General features: G+C 44.7%; 4 protein-coding genes across 5 annotated transcripts; 2 read left to right on the top strand and 2 right to left on the bottom strand.

Annotated features, from left to right (window-relative positions):
- Nucleotides 1-3,851: 3,851 nt before the first annotated feature.
- On the bottom strand, nt 3,852-4,919 carry LOC100840545 (cell number regulator 2). The gene is made up of 2 exons (XM_003575180.4): nt 4,364-4,919; nt 3,852-4,273 (listed from the first exon to the last, which is right to left on the bottom strand). The coding sequence occupies exons 1-2, from the start codon at nt 4,845-4,847 to the stop codon at nt 4,194-4,196; spliced, it is 564 nt and encodes a 187-aa protein (XP_003575228.1). The 5' UTR covers nt 4,848-4,919; the 3' UTR covers nt 3,852-4,193.
- A 1,361-nt stretch (nt 4,920-6,280) lies between these two features.
- Nucleotides 6,281-11,741, bottom strand: LOC100841552 (CTL-like protein DDB_G0274487). The gene is made up of 6 exons (XM_003572605.4): nt 10,775-11,741; nt 8,447-8,630; nt 8,138-8,362; nt 7,913-8,029; nt 7,332-7,565; nt 6,281-6,926 (listed from the first exon to the last, which is right to left on the bottom strand). The coding sequence occupies exons 1-6, from the start codon at nt 11,368-11,370 to the stop codon at nt 6,726-6,728; spliced, it is 1,557 nt and encodes a 518-aa protein (XP_003572653.1). The 5' UTR covers nt 11,371-11,741; the 3' UTR covers nt 6,281-6,725.
- Nucleotides 11,742-14,718: 2,977 nt separating this feature from the next.
- On the top strand, nt 14,719-16,111 carry LOC100841148 (F-box protein GID2). The gene is made up of 2 exons (XM_003575182.4): nt 14,719-14,880; nt 15,108-16,111. The coding sequence occupies exon 2, from the start codon at nt 15,185-15,187 to the stop codon at nt 15,836-15,838; it is 654 nt and encodes a 217-aa protein (XP_003575230.1). The 5' UTR covers nt 14,719-14,880; nt 15,108-15,184; the 3' UTR covers nt 15,839-16,111.
- Nucleotides 15,849-18,474, top strand: LOC100840843 (14-3-3-like protein GF14-E). Of its 2 annotated transcripts, none has more exons than XM_003575181.4 (6): nt 15,849-16,012; nt 16,972-17,420; nt 17,515-17,593; nt 17,725-17,847; nt 17,928-18,044; nt 18,127-18,474. In XM_003575181.4, the coding sequence occupies exons 2-6, from the start codon at nt 17,011-17,013 to the stop codon at nt 18,184-18,186; spliced, it is 789 nt and encodes a 262-aa protein (XP_003575229.1). In that variant the 5' UTR covers nt 15,849-16,012; nt 16,972-17,010; the 3' UTR covers nt 18,187-18,474. The 2 variants fall into 2 exon arrangements, with proteins under 2 accessions (XP_003575229.1, XP_010235595.1); XM_010237293.3 differs by having other exon boundaries at nt 15,850-16,422.
- Nucleotides 18,475-18,640: the final 166 nt, after the last annotated feature.

Raw genomic sequence — 18,640 nt, forward strand, 5'->3', positions numbered from 1 at the left:
CCATCTAAGTGCTGCCAAATACCAAGAGTAACAAGTTTTTCAACGTTCGGCTAGGAGGGAGATATCATTTTCTTCAGCTCAGCTCAGCTCTAAGATTTTTCTTCACAAAATCGTTTTCGAAATCTCCACCGAATGCTAGAGGGGGTCGGCCGCTTATATAGACGGGCCGGAAAAACTAGCCGTTACCGACCGCTGGACCCCACTAAAGAATCGAGACGCCAACGGTCTCGAGACACCAACGGTCTCCGTCTTCCACCGAAGACATTTTTCTTCAAGTGCCAACGATCATCGTAACAAATAATTTGACTAGTCAGACCAAAAAGCAACACCAAGTTTTTCAAACATTTTTGAATTCAAACTCCTTTTGAAAACAAAGCGTCTTCAGTCTGAAGAAACTGATCCAGGAACATCTGAGCTCTTCTTCACACATGAAGACAGCGAATCTCGAAGCATCCTAGACTCAACTTTCTTCAAAACGAAGACACACAATTTTTATCCTAAGTTGACCATGAGGAAAATGAATTCTTCACAACCAGCTTACCGCTGGGAACCCCTCTTAATAGTACGGCTTGTCCTATACTCAAAGTGAAGACAATTCTTCACAGAAATTTTAGGAAACATTCTTAGCCTACCCGTAAGCCCTAATGCAAGCCTTCTTCCTATCTTCAATTTTGAGGGATCACCAACACCGGTCGGAACTCTTCATCCATGGGACTAAGCATCTGAAACACTCAATTTGTACATTAGTCCCTTAACCAATTTGTCATGAATCATCAAAAACCATACGGGGGCACATGATTCGCTTTCACTTACCGTGGTTTTTAATGACACAAGGCATACTTATTGTTCTCTAAACTCGCATATTTTTGTTTTCTAAGGTGTTCTCATATAAGTTATTAAGACGATAACCGTTATATATTGCATCATTCTCTCCTATTTTCCTACGAGGTCTGAAGTTGTCTTTGATAATGTATCAAATGTCATCCTCATATTAAATTATTTTTCTCATGGGATTTTTGAAAAAATCTTTATTAAAGATGATCGCGAGGATAAGCAAGTGTTAGAACTAGCTGACGAGTTAATTGTGGGTTAACCTCTGCTTTATTTCTCTCTCTCTCTCTATCAACTTTGGAATTGACATCATGTGGTGACATTGACATTCGTGTGGTGACATTGACATCCCTTGTAACTTTATAAAGAACGCGCATTTGATTCATTTGTTCATTGTCTCTCTACTTTATGATTTACTCTCGACACCTATGATCGTAAAGGTGTGGTACACTGCGTGAGCCTAAGTGTGATCCAAGAGAGCGATGCTGGAATATTGGACCTAGTGTCTTCCTTCCACCGGCTAGGCTGGCTGGCGGAAGGTCTTTGGCCCTGTGGGCCGACGAGACGTAATCTTCCACTAGCCACCGTTCCGAGCTCATCTCCTTGGTTAGGCCGGCGGAACATGGCTCCCGCCATTTGAGTTGGCGAAAAGTCTACATTGCCACCCAAGACAGCCAAAAATGTGACTAGGCGCGGATCTGCAGGGACGAAGTCAAACATATTGGGTTCATTCTATTGTAGCTGTGGGGTTTCGATGCAGCATTATGTCTACACTGTATTGGATTTTACTATTTTTATTGGGTTCTGAAAGGGCATTTCGATCCCTAAGTGTTTTGGTGTTAGTGACAACATGACACGTGGACTAATCGTGTGCTTGAGTGTTTCAGATTTGAGATCAATTGGCATTAGACGATTCGTTGCCTTCAAAAAGGAAAGAAGCGTAGCGGCGTTTAGGAGCTTTTTTTTTATATTGAGTCGTAGGAACTCCGTACTATAAAGAGGGAGTCAACATGGGAAAGTAATGGGTGAATCAACTTCATGTACACAAATCTACCATATTTGCACCCACATAAAGCCTACCCAAAGTGAGAGAGAGGGAAAAGACAATTCAGAAAATCATTTCCAATGCACCCAACTCTCCGGGCACCGGAACTTCCGCCCCAACCTCCGGCTGCACCTCCGAGTGCTCTCGGTTACTCTTAAAGGAATTTGCGGAACTTCCGGGGGGTACAGCCGGAACTTCGGGTTATTCCTGAATTACTGGAACTTTCGGGGTGTGCGACTGGAACTTCCACTCCTAGCAGACTCAGTGCATAACGGTCAGATTTCGAGGCCACTTAAAGGGGCTTCGTCCCCAATGGGTTTCTTGTTCGAGCACAGCTAAGAAAAGCCCCTCTCTCACTCCAAGAACACAAGAACTTCATTTCCCTTGATCTCCCTCCCTAGTTCCCCCTTTGATTCATCGTTTCAGGATTGGAGGAGAAGATCAAGATCTTGGGTTGTTGGGAACCCTAGACGGGAGCGGTCGCCTTGAGCTCCTCCGTGGTGTTGACGAGCTCAAGGATTGGAATGGGAGCCTCCAATTGAGTTGTGGAGTGGTGCCCGGTCAAGTTTATAAGGGTTCGGCACTCTCCCTCAAGGAAGCCATTAGTGTAACTCACCTCACCTTTGTGATGTTGTGAGAGGAGAATAGAGTGAGTCTTTGTGGCGCCTCTACCTTTGTGGTAGATCACTCCTCCAAACGGAGACGTACACCTCCCCAAAAGGTGGAACTACGGAGTTAAATCTTCGTCTCTGTGTGTGGTATCATTCTTGCCCCTTCATTTACTTGCTAAGCTTAATTGTTTATCTTGTGCTCGGCTATCAAGCAAGTTTCAATTGATTATCTATTGCTTGTGCTTGTGCTTGTGCTTCGGCTATTGCATCATATTAGGGATGTTCATCATTTAGACATTTTAGTGAATCCATCTATTGATGCTTGTATTCTTAAAAGTGAAAAGAAAAGGTAAATTTTGTAAGTCACCTATTCACGCCCCCCCCCCCCCCCCCGCAAGTCGACCATACCGATCTTTCAGGTTCATCTCAACCCAATGTTATCACTACAGCTCCGCCACTACGGATGTGTCAATGCATCTCTAGCAAGGATTCAAAGGTGGCAATTTTGGCGATTTTTCTACATATGATGCTAGATTTGCAAAAAGTTTCAAAAACCAAATGCAACAGGTTCAACCTCCTGTCTAAATTTAGACCCAGAGCGCAACAACGTCTCCATTGGTGTTGCCCCGTCTTCCGATGCACAGTGGATTACATAGCACTAGCATAGTCACAATTTCCCGGACGTGTTGTGGTGCTTAGGGCATCCTCAACACCGGCTACTACATGGTACCAAGAAAGTACTAGTCAACGTGTAGTAGAGATGAATATAATAAGTAAGTAGTGGTTAACTGAAGAAATAACAACATCTAGCTATATGGGTACCAAGAAGTAAAAAGACGTGACACTTGGGCCCATCAAGAAAGAGAAAAGAATAAAAAAAGAGAAAACATATTTTAAAAGAGAGTGGAGAAAATTAGTAGCAACCATCATTGGAAATGTCCTTATTAATTGATGCTGCTTAGACATGGGATCGACGAAGGTCACAACTATTTTGATCAATCGTGTGTTAAGACCTCTTACTCATATAGAATTGATGCACTTGACCTGTTTATCCGAAAATTTAAACTTTGAAAAAACGTTGCTTAATATATCAGCTCCACACAAGACAAAAGCGACTGAACAAAATCAAACCAACCGAAGTGCATATAACAGATAACTCAGCCCACTAGCCGATGGCTATGCCAAACCGGGGCCCAAGTTGGGGTTATGAGCCGGGTGTTCTTAGTTTCATGGCTTGTTGGTCAATCGACGTTAGGTTAGGTGACCGTGAACAAATCAACCTTAGATCAATGATGTCCAGTCTTCACATATCTCGGTTATATTGTTATACACTACTCCCTCCGTTTTATAATTCTTGTCTTGAATTTGCTTCAAAATGGATGTATCTATTTCTAAAAGATGTCTAGATACATGTAAAATTTCGACAAGAATTAAGGAACAGAGAAAGTAATTAAGTATGGTTCAACAGTGGAATGGATCATGCATACTGCGGCCCACAGATTTTGCAGCTTGCAAAGCTTGCATAATCACTAGAACTTGAAAGTTCAAATATGTTCCTAGCCGAACAATAAACAGAGCATTACTTGTGTTTCGCACCGGATCTTACACAAACAAACCCGTAAGTAGCTAGGGGAAGTTGCACGTTGTAGGAGCGTAGGGAAAATAAATGTGATATTTCCCATCATCATGGATTGGGCTGGGCATGATCAACGGGTCATCCCTGGGTGCATGAGGGGTGGCATGGTAGCCGGAGTGCGGCCCTGCCTCTCCATGTTAGCGTGCCATCCTGCACGGATGATCATCTCAATTAATTAGGAGGACACGGAGATTAATGGGAGAGACAAATTAAAGGAGGTTCATGTACGTAGGTACGCACCGAGGTTCATGTCGAATCCTCTCTTCTTGAGCTCGCGGTACTCCTGGCAGAGGGCGCATGGCTCGCAGCACCAGTGGATGCAGCAGTCGGCGCAGGGCCGCTCCTGCAGGCCGTACTGGGCGCGCATCTTGGCGCGGTAGAAGCAGGAGTAGACGCAGTGGCATCCGGTGAGGAGCATGATGAGCGCGTAGAGCGCCCCGCTGGAGCCGCACGACGAGGAGCCACGGTCGATGATCTCCGCCACCTGCCCGAACGTGATGCACGGGCACAGGCACGTCACGCAGCAGTTGCCGCAGTCGTCGAAGCAGTCGCACAGCCCCGTCGACCACGCCGCCTGCGCCTGCGCCCCCTGCATCGCGAACGCCGCCGTGCTCCCAGCAGGCGCCTGGTAGTACGTGCTGCCGCCCATCGGCCCGCCGGCCCCGCCGCTGGCGCTCATCGGGATGCCCGTGGCCGGGGCGTCCTCCTCCGGCTTCGGGTACATGGTGGCACCGGCACGCGGACGGAAGCTCTCTCTCTCTCTTCTCTACACAAAGCGAAACTGCCCAGAACCGCGATGGGCGACGCGTATATTTATCGGCGACACACGATCATAACTGTACAGCCCGGCCATCCAGAGTGTGGGTCGCGTCGCTTGCTGGCTGGGTCGGTATTAGGCCGGCGGTTCAAGCGAACCGGACGTTCGGCTGCCATGCATGACATGAGGGCCGTCTACATTTCCAGGAAACTACGGCCTATGACACTGACACCACGGGCGGGTGTTGTTCATCACTGGGTCTGGCTCGATCAACACAAAGACGTGGGGGGGCCGGCACGAGTCCACGTCGTGGCTTGATGAGTGATGACTGACGGGTGAACCGGCCGGGCGTGGGACGCGTGGGTCAAGTCGTCTCCCGGCCGCCGGGTACGACGGGCAACTCTATTTATTTTTTTGTTCCACTAGCGGGAGCAAAGTCTTGGTTTGACCAGGGCCGGATTAGCCACTACTCAACATTCAAACAATTAGTGGTCTGATCACTACTCAACATACAAACCATTGCGTGCGATGCATTGCAAGAGATGTAAGCATGCAGCCTGTCGGACAGCGACAACCGTATATAGAATCATACTGTATCGTTCATGGTTAACTTGATGTGCGTTGGATACGCACGAAGTCTGCCGAGACCTGTCGTTTTCCTGCCACTTACTAGTACTCCGTATTAGACTAGCTTGGGCAGAATTACTGACCACTAGCCAGCTGTTCCGTTCGTGGCGACGAAAAAACAATGGCCAAATTACTCTTGAGTTGATGAAAATCGCCATTGATATGTCAATGCGATGTTGGGCCTAGGAATCGGCGTAACCTGAGCCGGCGTGTGATCGAGAGAGCGCTACCTGAGGGAGAGGATCACGAGAATTTCAAATTCTAGTTTCTTTGTTGCCTTGGGCGTGAGATTGGTTTGTTTGTTGCCTTAGTCACATGTTGTTTCTTGGCTATTGCCTTATGTATGGAATTTGTTGGTTCCAGTGGTCCAAATGGAGAAAATAATTGTGCTTAGGACTGAGGAAGGAAGATGAACTACCACAGCGATTGTAAATTACTCCGTAATAGATACAGTAGTATACTAACCAATTAGGTTTACACTGAAAATCGATCAGCACTGAACACACGGAGCTAGCAATCATATGGATTGAATGTGTTCTGGATTTAAAACATGGTTAACGTGATACATAATTGTGACTTGTCCTCTCTTGAGTATGCCAGGGAATGTTGCTGCGTTGCTGGTGTTAGGCTGTTAGCCACCATCACGGCTGCTGCCGTACGTCGTGATCCATTTCGAAACCATAGGCCGTTTGAAGTGTCCGTATTCTTGCTATGCGACTTCCATGCTCACACGCGCAAAGACGCAATGTAGAGTCATTAAAAACACGATCCGGTGATGCCGTGATGGCGAACGTGAAGCATTTCCATTCATGAGGAATAACCGCAACACAATCGCTTAAAGTCACATAAAACCCAAGCCACCAATGGGTTTCAGAATTTTTCTGTTTTCTCCCCCAGAAAGGCTGCACACACACAGACACAACGACAGAACAAACAAAAGCTGGCACTGCTTCCTCAAAAGAAAAGAAAAAGGGCTGCTTCAACACAATCGCACTGCAGTTCTACACAACTATGAACAAACGACTGCTTCATTGGGAATGTTACTTTTGAAGGCCTCCGAGATTGCTGGGGCACTTCATTCTCTATATTTCAATGGCTGAGTAAAAGCTTCCTTGGTCTATATATTTTCGATTGCAGGAGGATTCAAAAACTTCTGCTTGTTCTGGAAATCGCTGCTGCGCTTACAATGGATTGACAAAAATGGTAGAGGTATGCGATTCAAATACTTGGCAAATGATCAAGCCGACCATTAGGTATTTGGCGGGCACGGGAGCTTCGGTACTGCAGTCGCTGGTGTAATGCCTCTGACATTTGTTCAAAAAATTCAGGATCCCATCTCTGAATTAAAAGGGGGTCCTCGGCGTAGCATATGTATATTGATGTAACTGCGCTTTCAACAACTACAACAGTTAGCCCCACCTGTAAAAGAAAGTGTCTCTCAATCCTGAATAAACTCTGCCACACATTTTTAACTGGCATGTCCAACAACGGTAATAGTTAAAAAAAGTTCTGTTTTGCAGCTACTAGGGCCCTGTTTGTTTGGGCTTCAGCTTCAGCTTTTGGTGCTTTCAGCAATCTCAAAAGCACTTCTTCCGTTTACACATGAAGCTGGCTGAGAAGCACCTCCAGACGTGCTTCTTAGCTAGAAGCACCAAAAGCACGTCCGGAGGTGCTTCTTAGCTTCATGTGTAAACAGGAGAAGTGCTTTTGAGATTGCTAAAAGCACCAAAAGCTGAAGCAGAAGCCCAAACAAACAGGACCTAGATCTATGAGTTTCTGCTGTAAGAAAACTTCAATCAAAACTATAAGCATACAAGCACTTACCAGTATCATGCCCATCAGCATAGAGGTTGAGCCAACCATAATTGCTTTCTCACTTTGTGTGAAATATGTCCAAACACCCGTACAAGTTCCTGTAATTAACCCACCTAATATTGTGCTCATCAGAAGGACAGCACCCGAACAGTCATAAGCAATAAGTGCTTCAATGCCGGTAGACTGGAACAGCTCCCAAGCATCCCTAGCTGAACGATTGAAACTTTGTCCATTGACAGCTATCTGAAAGCAAAATACTATGTCATGCATGTGTGCAATGCACTGTTAACTTGGCATCCATATTCAATAGTATGAGGAGACAACTAACTTTAGTACCCAAGTTTTAACAATTCAAGAAAGCAGTTGATTTATTTCAGAAGTCACATGCATTTGTGTAACAAAGAATCCAGGTATGCTACAAACTTTTACTGATATAGAAAAAATAACAAACTTATAATTAGAGGATCCATGACAAAATTGTCAGTGCACACAGATGCAAGAGAAAGCTGCAAGCCCAGAAAACAGTGGCACTTCAAAATTGATATGGTATATCTATAGAACATCACAGACAAAACATCTTTGCCACTAACCTGTACATATGCATATTTGTTGAAGAAACGAACAAGTGTCTCCACAATATGAAAGAAGAAGTCAACACAGCATAGTAGACACTCATTGCTGCCAATTTTAGAACGAATTCCTCGAATCTGAAATTACATACAAAATAAAGGAAAATGAGAAGCAACGGTATGAAATTAATGGAGTTGATAATTTTAAATTTTGGACCAGGCAAGTCAAACCAGTAAGGCACAAACCTCCCAACGTAAAGTCCTAATGGCAGCTGTGAAGAGGGATCCATAGCAAATGCTTCCAAACGAAGTTGTTACAGCATACTGAAGTGACTTCAGAAGTGGTTTTGGGGGCATTGATGCAGCAGCTTGGCCACCATGAATGAGAACAAGGAAAACCATCCCTGAAACTATGACATGGACTGTATTACTAAGGATAGCTCCGGTCCAAAATAAACTGACTGATAAAACCTGCAAATTATAGGATGAAATTTTTTAAAATTAACAAGATATTGAAAAATCAATATAGAATAACGAAAACAACTTGCCCCTCACCAAAACAAGCCACCATTGTCCACCATTAGGTATGTGCATAGCAACAATACCAGAAACTCCGAAGGACCATAATGCCATCCAACAAAGCATTACCAGTACGAATGCATATGCTACTCTCATCACATCAGGAAGTTCCCACACCATCCTTACTGCCTTCTGCAGTACTAGCATTGTGAAAGGAAATCTAGCAAAAATTAACCCGGTTACTTCCATAAAAATAAACTAGCATGCAGTTTTGGACAGATATATTACTTATGACTTCATGATAATAACAAGAAAGCCTTTTATTCTAGCACAAAACTAAAGCAGCAATTAGGCAATTTAGGGCTGCAAATTTCAGTAGAAGTTCAGCTAATGGACAGAACATAATGCAGCACAGCAAGAATTTCAGATTGGAGATTGATCTCGTTCTTATGAACTAATTACGCAACCATAGCTCTGGGAACAGTCAGCCAGTCATCCAAAATGCAAAGGCATGAAGTTTTGTTCCTAAACCAAGATCAACTGGCATCTGCCATCAAACTAACGAATATATGAAAGAGGAATATACTGATCCAAGGATGGCATGCATGATTTAACTGTAAATTCACGCTAGAAATCACCAAATCACCAGTCATTTGCAACCGAACGAGGTTTTGAAGTTTTACCATTAATACTACAGCTTCCTTCCAGAGACTGCCATGAATTGCAAATAAGTTTCGGTACCACTTTCATATTAAACTTTGATAGAAACTGCTAAATTGAACATCTCCAGAAAATTTGGTTACAAAATGACTAACTCTGTCAATTACAGAGGAACCACTTACTACCACGTTTTATGCTAGTACATGGTGATAATGCAAGCGTAAACTCCTATTGATAGAACGCAAAATCCAGTGTGATACTGGTTTGAGGAGCATATGCAGTTTCTGGTGATACAAACAATAACATAATTTCCCACATAGGTAAAACCAGTTACTGACTCTCAAACTAAAATTTGCAAAATTGATTGTAGAATGTTTGTGGTGAACCTAAAAGTGCTAAAACACACCAAGGACTGCCGAAAAGTAATTCGTTTGACCACACCTCTGACAATGTATGTTTCTCAAATTCAAAGGATTTTTGGAAGATTTGAAAAAATAAAATCATGAGACTTCCTTAGCACTCTATTTTGGAGAAACGTTTCCATCCAATCAAACATTTTTCATAGCACTCTCTAGGATTCAAGAGTACATAACATTTCAATACTGCGAGTTTCCTATTCCTGTGTTTTAGGGATCCTGCGATCAAAGAGGCCCTTAGTGTCAACTTTGTGGCCTCAGCTCACCGTAATATAGTGTGTAAACCCTAAAAGATAAAACCCAATAGAATCTTGTGTCATGTCCAGCAGGTTTTGGTTTCACAATCTACATAATTTATATGCAAGTTTTAAGGCCTGGATGGGAAGGTACTACTAGCCTACACAGTTACTATACAATAATACAAGTATTCAAAGCCTACTGGTAAAGTACTATTGTCCGAAACCGCATACATTTTTCATCTAAAAAAAAAGCATTTTCCAACTTGCTCCACCAAGCAAAGCTGCATTAGAAAGTAGACATGCCTACTTGACAAATACCTGTTGTTGAGCCAATAGCCAATTACTGGATATATGTCAGTATATATTTTCTACCGAAGAATGACAAGGTAGCAGTTAAAAAAAGCTAAAATGCAATTCAACTGACTTGTCCACTGCAACTGATGTAAGCCTGTACCCAAATATAAGGGGCAGTGAATCAATTTCCGCCGTCCTGCACTTACTGATTTTACTGGCATTCCCTCCATGCAACCACAATCAAATTAATACTGAGATATAACTGAAGTTGAATCGGTCAAACATGTAGACTACACAATGTGCAGCATTTGCTTATTCACAAGCTTACACCACATACACGTATCCAAATAATGACAAGATTCCTGAAACCATAGTTTGTCTTCATGTATTCACCATTTGCCAGATACTACAAACTAAAGCAGCAGTAAGCAATTTTGAAATGTGAACTACACGTTCAACTCAAGTTGACTTCGAAGCATATGTATATCAACAATGACGGCACTGGACTTGGTGTGCACACACAGCATTGGAGGCAACAACTATTCCAAAGGGGCATGGAAATAGAGATGGATCAGTCGTTGCCTAACAGAATTTTCACGAGTAGTGGCACAATTGTACAAATTTGCAAAAATTCAATCCCCTTTTAATGTCGGCATCACATGATTCACATCCTCACCCACTAGAGTCCAAGTTCACTGTGTGGAATTCCCAAAATGTACAAACAAATTCCGAAATGTAGTTGAGGCGAGCCATACCTATCAAGCACTGACATGACGTAGAGGAAGTGGAGCGCAGCGCCGACGGCGAGCGCCACGCCCCAGAAGAAGTGCTTCCCCCAGAAGCAGAGCACGCTGACCACCGCGAGGTACGCCGTGAGGCTGTGCACGGCGGCCCTCATCACCACCTTCCCCCCGTCCCTCCTACCGGCCGCCGCCGCCAGCCACGCCCACGCAAGCACCGTCCCTGTGCCCCCCGCGACGCCGTAGTACTTCCAGTACGTCTCCGTCAGCTCGGACGCCGGCGCCTTCTCCGGGGAAAATTTTACCTGTGGTCCCGGCGGCGCGGGCTCCGGCGCGCCCGCGGAGCGCGAGCGCGGGGCGGCGGTTTGGTTGGTGTAGCGTTCGATGTTGAAGCGGTCGGCTATGCGGAAGCGGTTGAGGCCGGCGAGCGCGAGCGCCCCGCCGAAGACGAGCAAGTGGAGGAGGAAGACCACCAGCCAGAACACGTCGTGGCAGCGCCGCTTCGGCCGCGCCGCCGCCGCTGCCCCCGACGCGGCCCCCGGCGGCGGCGCCTGCGGGGGGCTAGGGTTCCCGCTCTCGCCGGACGAGGAGGAAGAGGAGGAGGTGGACATCGCGGCGATCGGCGATCCGCGCAGGGATGACGACGGGATTAGCGTGAGGGGGATTGGTAGAGAGGGGGGTAGGCATCAGCGATTAGCGATGGCAAAGCGGAGTAGTAACTGCTCTGACAGCGGTAGCAGAGCGGTAACCGTTTTGGGTCATCGAGGAGGCGCGACTCGCGACGACTTGCGCTATCGAAGCGAACTGCGAATTGACAGAGACGTCGTGCAAATTTTCTCTCGGGGCAGTAGTAGTGCTTTGGTTCGTCCGGAGGTGGTTCCGTGGGGCGTCGGGACGAACTGGAAGCCTGGGAATTTGGCGGGTTTTGGTGCACGGTTCGGGGGCCTCGGGGCGGCGGAGGCAGCACGACAGACCGGCGTTGGGTGCGCCGTGCACGTATGGAAGAAGCTGGTTATATGGACGTGAGAATTGCTGCGTCCAGTTGGCGAGAACGATGCGACGGTATTGCCAAAGCATTTCGGGGTGTGTTTTGCTGAATCCAGCCGAGAGCACAGAGTAGGCGTCTCCACTGATACCAGCAGTCGCGCACGCCAGAACACGTTGGCAGGACGTGTCGCTGTTTTTTTCTTTCGAAAATGTATATCAGCAATACAACCAAAGTGTATTACATCCTCTGTCTTTGCGCCGTGACGCACACAGCCACTAATAGGAAACAAAATTCAGTTATTACATCAAAAGAAAAATAACAACTCTAATCAAGCTCAATCCGTAGACTAGACACACTCATTATGGGTAAAAAAATCTCTAGCCAATTGGTTAAAACTGTTGCATGTCATCAAAACGAATTGGTGGTCCATTGGATTGAGAAATTTAGACCAAACACGGAGCCAATGAGTGCGCGAGTATAAAACCTGCAATTGAGAAGTTAAATCCTTTCGATTAAAAACAACATGATTTCTGCATAACCAAATTGCCCAAGATAAAGCAGCAGGCCCAAACATGAGAAGTGCCCTCAATCCTTTATTGACCCTCCGCAATCAAGACCCAAACATGTGAGTAACATCACGAGGGGTAAAAAGATTAGAAGAGTATTTGGACCATTGACCACACAAAGCGAGAGACACGACACCGGAAAAAAAAACTGTGTAATAGTCTCATCTTCATGACAGAAGCTACACTTCGAACTACCCTTCCAATTCCGTTTTAGCAGGTTGTCTTTAGTTAAAATGACCCCCCGCCGTAAGAATCAAAGGAAAGTTTTTATCTTTAGAGGAATATTTAATTTCTATGGCCCGTATTGGCAATCGGGACATCAAAATGAACCAAAATCTGCTACATTGATTTGATCGAAAGCACGCCGCTGATATGTAGACTCCATCAGAACTCGTCTCGCTTCGGGGATAGGTTTGCATTAATAACGCGATTAAGGAGCTCAGTCCAAGCGACCAATTTGGGTCCAACAAGGCTACATCTGAAAAACACATTCGGGGTGAAGGAAGCGAGATCCGGAGCCAAAGTGTCACACTTGTTACGCACAATGAGAAATATGGAAGGATATTGCTCTCGGAGGGGACGACCCCTGAGGCCCCGAGTCAAGAATCCTTCTAGAATCTCACTTGATAGCAGCTGCTTCCTTGGAGCAGAAATTCCATGGAAACTTTGTTTACATTTATGTTTATGCACAAAAGTACAAATCCACATCATGTGATGCATGCTCCAAATTTCATTGAACCAAAGTTCAAGCATTGATGTTGAAACTAGCTCTTACAAAACGGTAACATATGCCACTCGGGGTGGATTCTAAAAAGGTACGAATATGAAAAACACAAGAATGGGATAAGAAAGCATATGCAAAATGGATAATTAGCAATCATAAAAATAAGATTTAACATGGATAGTTCGATTCACTAAAAGAGGAAAATGACAGGAGCCATGACAAGCTCAATCAAACTAATTAACATCAAAACACGTGGAGAAGACTTTCGTCTCGTTTTTCATCCACAGAAAATTCAAAAAAGGGATCGGATTAGATTGTTAAATCCATGCATTTTTCCTCTGAGGGTCTCTTTGATTGAAGGAATTTCGATGGATATTTTGTAGAATTCTAGCATATATGAATTTCTATAAGAGGTCTTTGGTTCATAAGAATTGATCCTCTAAATTTTTTGTGGATTGCATTGCTACGTCTTAATTCCATAGGAATTCTAGCAGTAGTAGATTAGACCCCTTGGAAAAGTCTCTTTAAATCTAGGATATATCCCACTCGATTTTGACAGATTCGAAAAATGGAACTGTTGTTAAGTCTCATCTTCCAAAAATGCCACTTCATTGGGTTGAAAGATGCCACTGCAATGACATTCTAAGGATGAGATTTGAAAAGACGTTTTTTTTTAATTCGCCAAGATTGTGGTACCATATGTTCCCCGTGTTCGTAATGTAAGAAGTCCTAACTTTATTCTAAGTCGAACTTTTTAAAATTTGAACAAGCTTTTTTTTTACGTAGGAGAGGCCCCGACAATACTTGTATTAATTAGCCACAAAAGTTACAGAGTTATGTATTTACAAAAGCTAGGAACAAAGACTATGGTAGGTCAGCAAGCCAACTAAAATCTAAAATCATCTGAGATTCTAAATTAGTTTTATTAAATCAACCATGAATATTTATTTTCATACCATACATATTTGATATTCTAGATGTTGATATATTTTTTATAAAGTTGGTCAAACTTTAATTTAACTTAAGACGAACTCAGAATTTCTTACATTTAGAAACGAACAGAGTATCAAGTTAAACTCTTAAATCTATGACAACTAAGGCATACATCCATCTGTATGCAAAAAGAAAAATATTTCTCTGACTCTAAATTCTTGACTCAAATTTGTCTAAATATGGATGTATCTATTCTTAAAAAGTGTCTAGATACATTCATATTTCGACAACAATTTAGGATCGGAGGGAGTATTGTTTACTCTGTGTGCAACCAAACAATTTATGCTGGTAATTCCTATTTTCTTTTCCCGTAGGATTTGACATTTCATGAAATGGAGATTAAAGGAATTTTTGTTTTATTTTTGCATGTAGACTTCATGATGTCTACGTGCAAGTGGCCACTGCACCTTCATCATTCAGTTCAGCGGGACCACGTGCTGGGTTCTGGCCTTGGCCTTCTGGGCCTTGCCCCAGCATTCCATTTCCAAATTTCCGGACCGTCTTCACACTGCACCCAACACGCCACAACGAGAAACCATGGCATAGCCCAAAGATGAGGCAGGGCCGCGGGGCCACCCGCTTATCGCCACTGCATAGTTGGCCCCACCGGTTAGCTTCCTATGACATGTAGGCCTCCCCGGAGGTAGCTACCAGCGGGGAAACGCGACAGACTGGGTACCGGAGCGAAACGTGTCGAACTCCCAGTGGATAGACAGCGGCTAAGGCGTCGGCGGCGGCTACCCTTTTTATAAGGCTGGCCGGAGCTCGGCGACGAGAAGGGAGAACGGAAAGAGAAATACTCCCGTCCCTCGATTCGAACGCGAGAGCACGGGCTAGGGCCAAAGCGCAGGTATAACTACTTCTCTACGATTCCTCCCAAATTATTATTCTTGGATCTCGTCGATTCGTCCATACTTTTGTTTTGGGGGTCTTATTTTTGTTTCGGGGAGCTAAATCGGGGTGAATATGAGCTGGTTTGTAGTGTGGGTTTGGTGGAATTTGGGGATTTTCTAGAGTTGATTGCGTATTTGCGTGGGATAATTCTGGCGAAGATTGATAAAGCTGTCGTGTCTACAGGTGATCGATCGTTTGCGCGCAGGCAGCAGCAGCTGGTTCAGATTCTAATCAAGAAGCGAGGGCTCGATTTCTCCGCAATGAAGTGCCGTTCTGATTCCTCGGGGGGTGATGATCCCTGGGCTCCTCGTCCTCCTGCTCCCCCCGCTGCTGGCGATGGCAGCTCTAACGAGCCAACCAAGAAGCAGCGAACGGACCGGCCCTCAAGCTCAGCCCAGGCTGGTGCATCGTCCTCTTCCCAGGCTGAACCACCACAGCAGCAGCAGCTGACGCCAGATGCAAGAGAGGATGGTGAGCCACCAAGGGTGCCGGATCTTGGGGATGACTTGATGTTCGAGGTGCTGCGGCGGGCAGAGGCGCGGACACTGGCCGCTTCGGCGTGCGTGAGCCGGGGATTACGGCAGCTGGCGCAAGACGAGCGGCTGTGGGAGGCAGCTTGTGTACGGGAGTGGGCGAACCTTGGCTTCTCTGAGCAGCAGCTCCGTCGAGTCGTGCTCTCTCTCGGTGGCTTCCGTCGTCTGCACGCAGTCCACATTCGCCCCCTCCAGCGGCGTGGTGCTGGTGTACCCAGACAGGGAAGGCGGCAGTTGCCGGTGAGGTTGGGCCGGGACCAGGTTCAGCTCTCTCTGTCTCTGTTCTCGATTGGGTTCTTTCAGAGCATGCCTAATGCTCCTCTTCCTAAGAAAGACAAGGGTAACGACAGTGATAAGAGCGGAGGTGGGCAGTGCGGGTGATCCAGTTTATGTAAGAAGCTTTCATCTCTCCAACAAAATTGCTGTCAGTTGCTGTGTGGCCGAGATCTAGATACCTTTACTGCTAGGCTGACAGGAAATGCTAGAGAGTGGAGGGGAGAGACTACAGAAAGATGGTTCAGTTGATAAGGAACATGGCCGAGATAGAGTGGAAGTGTAAGATTTCAAGTTATCAGATATGTTGTTCTAATAAACTTGTAAGCGATAGGAGGTAGTTTCACTTGGATTAATGGAATGTGGATAGGTGTATGAATACTGATGGGTTGGCAGTTTAGTTCTGAGCTATGGGACAAGTGGGTGCAATAGCACTTGGAATCTCTTAACGTGGAAATAGTACCAAATCTGCGAGCTCTGGATTCTGATATATTTGTTTTCGATAAGCACCTAACTTAACTTGATAAGTAATCAGTCAATAGCAGCATGCAGTGTGCCATCTTGCTATGGCATTTGCCAAGTTACCATGGGTTTAGAAGGATTTTGAGATAGCCCTGTTGGCTTTGTTGAGTACTACAGAAAAGAAAAGCATTTTCCCAGATTAAGCATGGTCTTGTGAAGAATGACTTGAGGTATTGAATAGTGCTGTCAAATTCTAGCTTAATCTTAACTGAAATTTTGATATCTTGATCTTCCTTACTGTTCTGCTATAGCTGTTTTATCTTTTGTTTAAATGTAGTTTATTGTATCATTTTATCGAGGAATAATTATGTCCGTGAATGAAAGTAGATAGCAGGTGCTAGTATTTTCGTATATGTTTTATTGGATTAAGTACTTTTAATGTCTGAAGAGGTGTATTAAGAATACTGCGAAGCTTGGGACAATCAAACAAAGTAAGCTTATAACTTTCTGTGGGAGTAAGGGTAAATATTTAGCTGGGTGCTATTGCCCTTAGCTAGTATGTTTTCAATTTAAGAATTCATATGGAGCTTGAGTTGGTCCAGATTCTTATCTAAATTTTAGATTCTGTATGTATTGGGTTTAAATGATTTGAAGTGAGTGACATTGTGGTTGAAGTTTCACGGTAGTATAAAATGCTTCAATGTTTTGTGTACTTCTGTATGGTCGTAGTGAGATGGTAAATAGCATTTAGCTAACTGAAATTCTCCCAAATACTCCAGATTGACCTTCGCTGACTATTAGAACCACAGACAGTGGAGATGGCACAGACTGTGGAGCTTTCCCGTGAGGAGAATGTGTACATGGCTAAGCTTGCAGAACAGGCTGAGAGGTACGAAGAGATGGTTAAGTTCATGGAGAAGGTAGCTAAGACAGTTGACTCTGAGGAACTCACTGTGGAGGAGCGCAACCTTCTATCTGTTGCATACAAGAATGTTATTGGTGCACGCCGTGCCTCGTGGCGCATCATTTCCTCCATTGAGCAGAAGGAAGAGAGTCATGGCAATGATGACCGTGTCACACTCATCAAGGACTACCGTGGAAAGATTGAGACAGAGCTTACCAAGATTTGTGATGGCATCCTCAAGCTTCTTGATTCCCACCTTGTCCCCTCATCCACTGCTCCAGAGTCCAAGGTCTTCTACCTGAAGATGAAGGGTGATTACTACAGGTACTGCATCACAATAATGACCAGAATATAATCCCTGCCAAGTTCCGTTTCGTTGCATTCTGAAATTGGTTGGTTATATTTGCATTTTTAATAGGTACGTTGCGGAGTTCAAGAGCGGAGCTGAGAGGAAGGATGCTGCTGAGAACACCATGGTGGCATACAAAGCTGCTCAGGTGCTCTTCTTGCCTTGAATTTGATGGTCCTAACATTGAATTTACTTGGCAAGGAATCTGTTTTTCTCGTATGATTTGTCCTGTTTTCTGGTTGAGAATTTTGCTCAGTTCAGTTGATATTAATCTTTCAGGATATTGCACTGGCAGAGTTGGCACCGACTCATCCTATTAGGCTTGGGCTGGCACTCAACTTCTCGGTGTTTTATTATGAGATCTTGAACTCTCCTGACCATGCTTGCAATCTAGCCAAACAGGTTTGGTTTCTAGAATTGTCTGTTGTGCTGGTCTACTATTTTATCAGTACTGTAGCCTTGCTCGATATTTCTTTTGTCAGGCTTTTGATGAGGCCATCTCAGAACTAGACACTCCGAGTGAGGAATCCTACAAGGACAGTACTTTGATTATGCAGCTTCTGCGTGATAACCTGACACTCTGGATTTCTGACATCTCGGTAATGTCTTGTCCCAAACATATTTTCACTCGCATCCTATTTTCTCTATAGTCATTATAAATTTCAAATTTCATGTGTCCAGGAGGATGCTGCTGAACACATCAAGGAGGCACCCAAGGGAGAATCTGGAGACGGACAGTAACCATGGGCTATATGCCCATAAACTTATATCATAGTGTCCTATCTTCCAGTGGCACTTCAATGTGCTCTGGGTTCACTTTTTTTCGGTAGAGATCATCATGTTCTCGTGGTTGTTGGAAATTGGAGGCCCCAGTTTGTGTTGTGACCGGGAACTCTGTTAGTGACCTCACTGCTAGGTGGGGGTTGGTTATCGGGCTTACCCTAGCCGGGCGCTGGGACCTTGGGGAAGCTTCAAGTTGAAGCTTTTATGTTACTTTGCTTTTTGATTTGTTTCTGTTGCTCTTGGTTGTGTGAAGTTGTCTTCATATTCATCTATTTTCGTTGTTTGACCGGACTACACAGTGGCGTGAACTACTGAGCTGGGTTGCTCATCGCTGTTACACCTGGTGATTCCCCTTCCAAAAATGCATGCACCCATATGGTCTAAAAAAAGTTGATGTTACCCGAGCTTCTCT

The sequence above is a fragment of the Brachypodium distachyon genome, chromosome 3, assembly GCF_000005505.3.
Source record: "Brachypodium distachyon strain Bd21 chromosome 3, Brachypodium_distachyon_v3.0, whole genome shotgun sequence".
NCBI lineage: Eukaryota > Viridiplantae > Streptophyta > Magnoliopsida > Poales > Poaceae > Brachypodium > Brachypodium distachyon.

Excerpts from the sequence above, each read along its gene's own strand:
- LOC100840545 (XM_003575180.4), bottom strand. The coding sequence starts at position 4,847 with ATGTACCCGAAGCCGGAGGAGGACGCCCCGGCCACGGGCATCCCGATG. Across the intron at positions 4,274-4,363 it reads AGGATTCGACATGAACCTCG|GATGGCACGCTAACATGGAG; the intron begins GTGCGTACCTAC and ends TCATCCGTGCAG.
- LOC100841552 (XM_003572605.4), bottom strand. The coding sequence starts at position 11,370 with ATGTCCACCTCCTCCTCTTCCTCCTCGTCCGGCGAGAGCGGGAACCCT. Across the intron at positions 8,631-10,774 it reads GTCATGTCAGTGCTTGATAG|ATTTCCTTTCACAATGCTAG; the intron begins GTATGGCTCGCC and ends AATTTTTGCTAG. Across the intron at positions 8,030-8,137 it reads TTAGGACTTTACGTTGGGAG|ATTCGAGGAATTCGTTCTAA; the intron begins GTTTGTGCCTTA and ends ATGTAATTTCAG.
- LOC100841148 (XM_003575182.4), top strand. The coding sequence starts at position 15,185 with ATGAAGTGCCGTTCTGATTCCTCGGGGGGTGATGATCCCTGGGCTCCT.
- LOC100840843 (XM_003575181.4), top strand. The coding sequence starts at position 17,011 with ATGGCACAGACTGTGGAGCTTTCCCGTGAGGAGAATGTGTACATGGCT. Across the intron at positions 17,594-17,724 it reads TGGCATACAAAGCTGCTCAG|GATATTGCACTGGCAGAGTT; the intron begins GTGCTCTTCTTG and ends TTAATCTTTCAG. Across the intron at positions 18,045-18,126 it reads TCTGGATTTCTGACATCTCG|GAGGATGCTGCTGAACACAT; the intron begins GTAATGTCTTGT and ends TCATGTGTCCAG.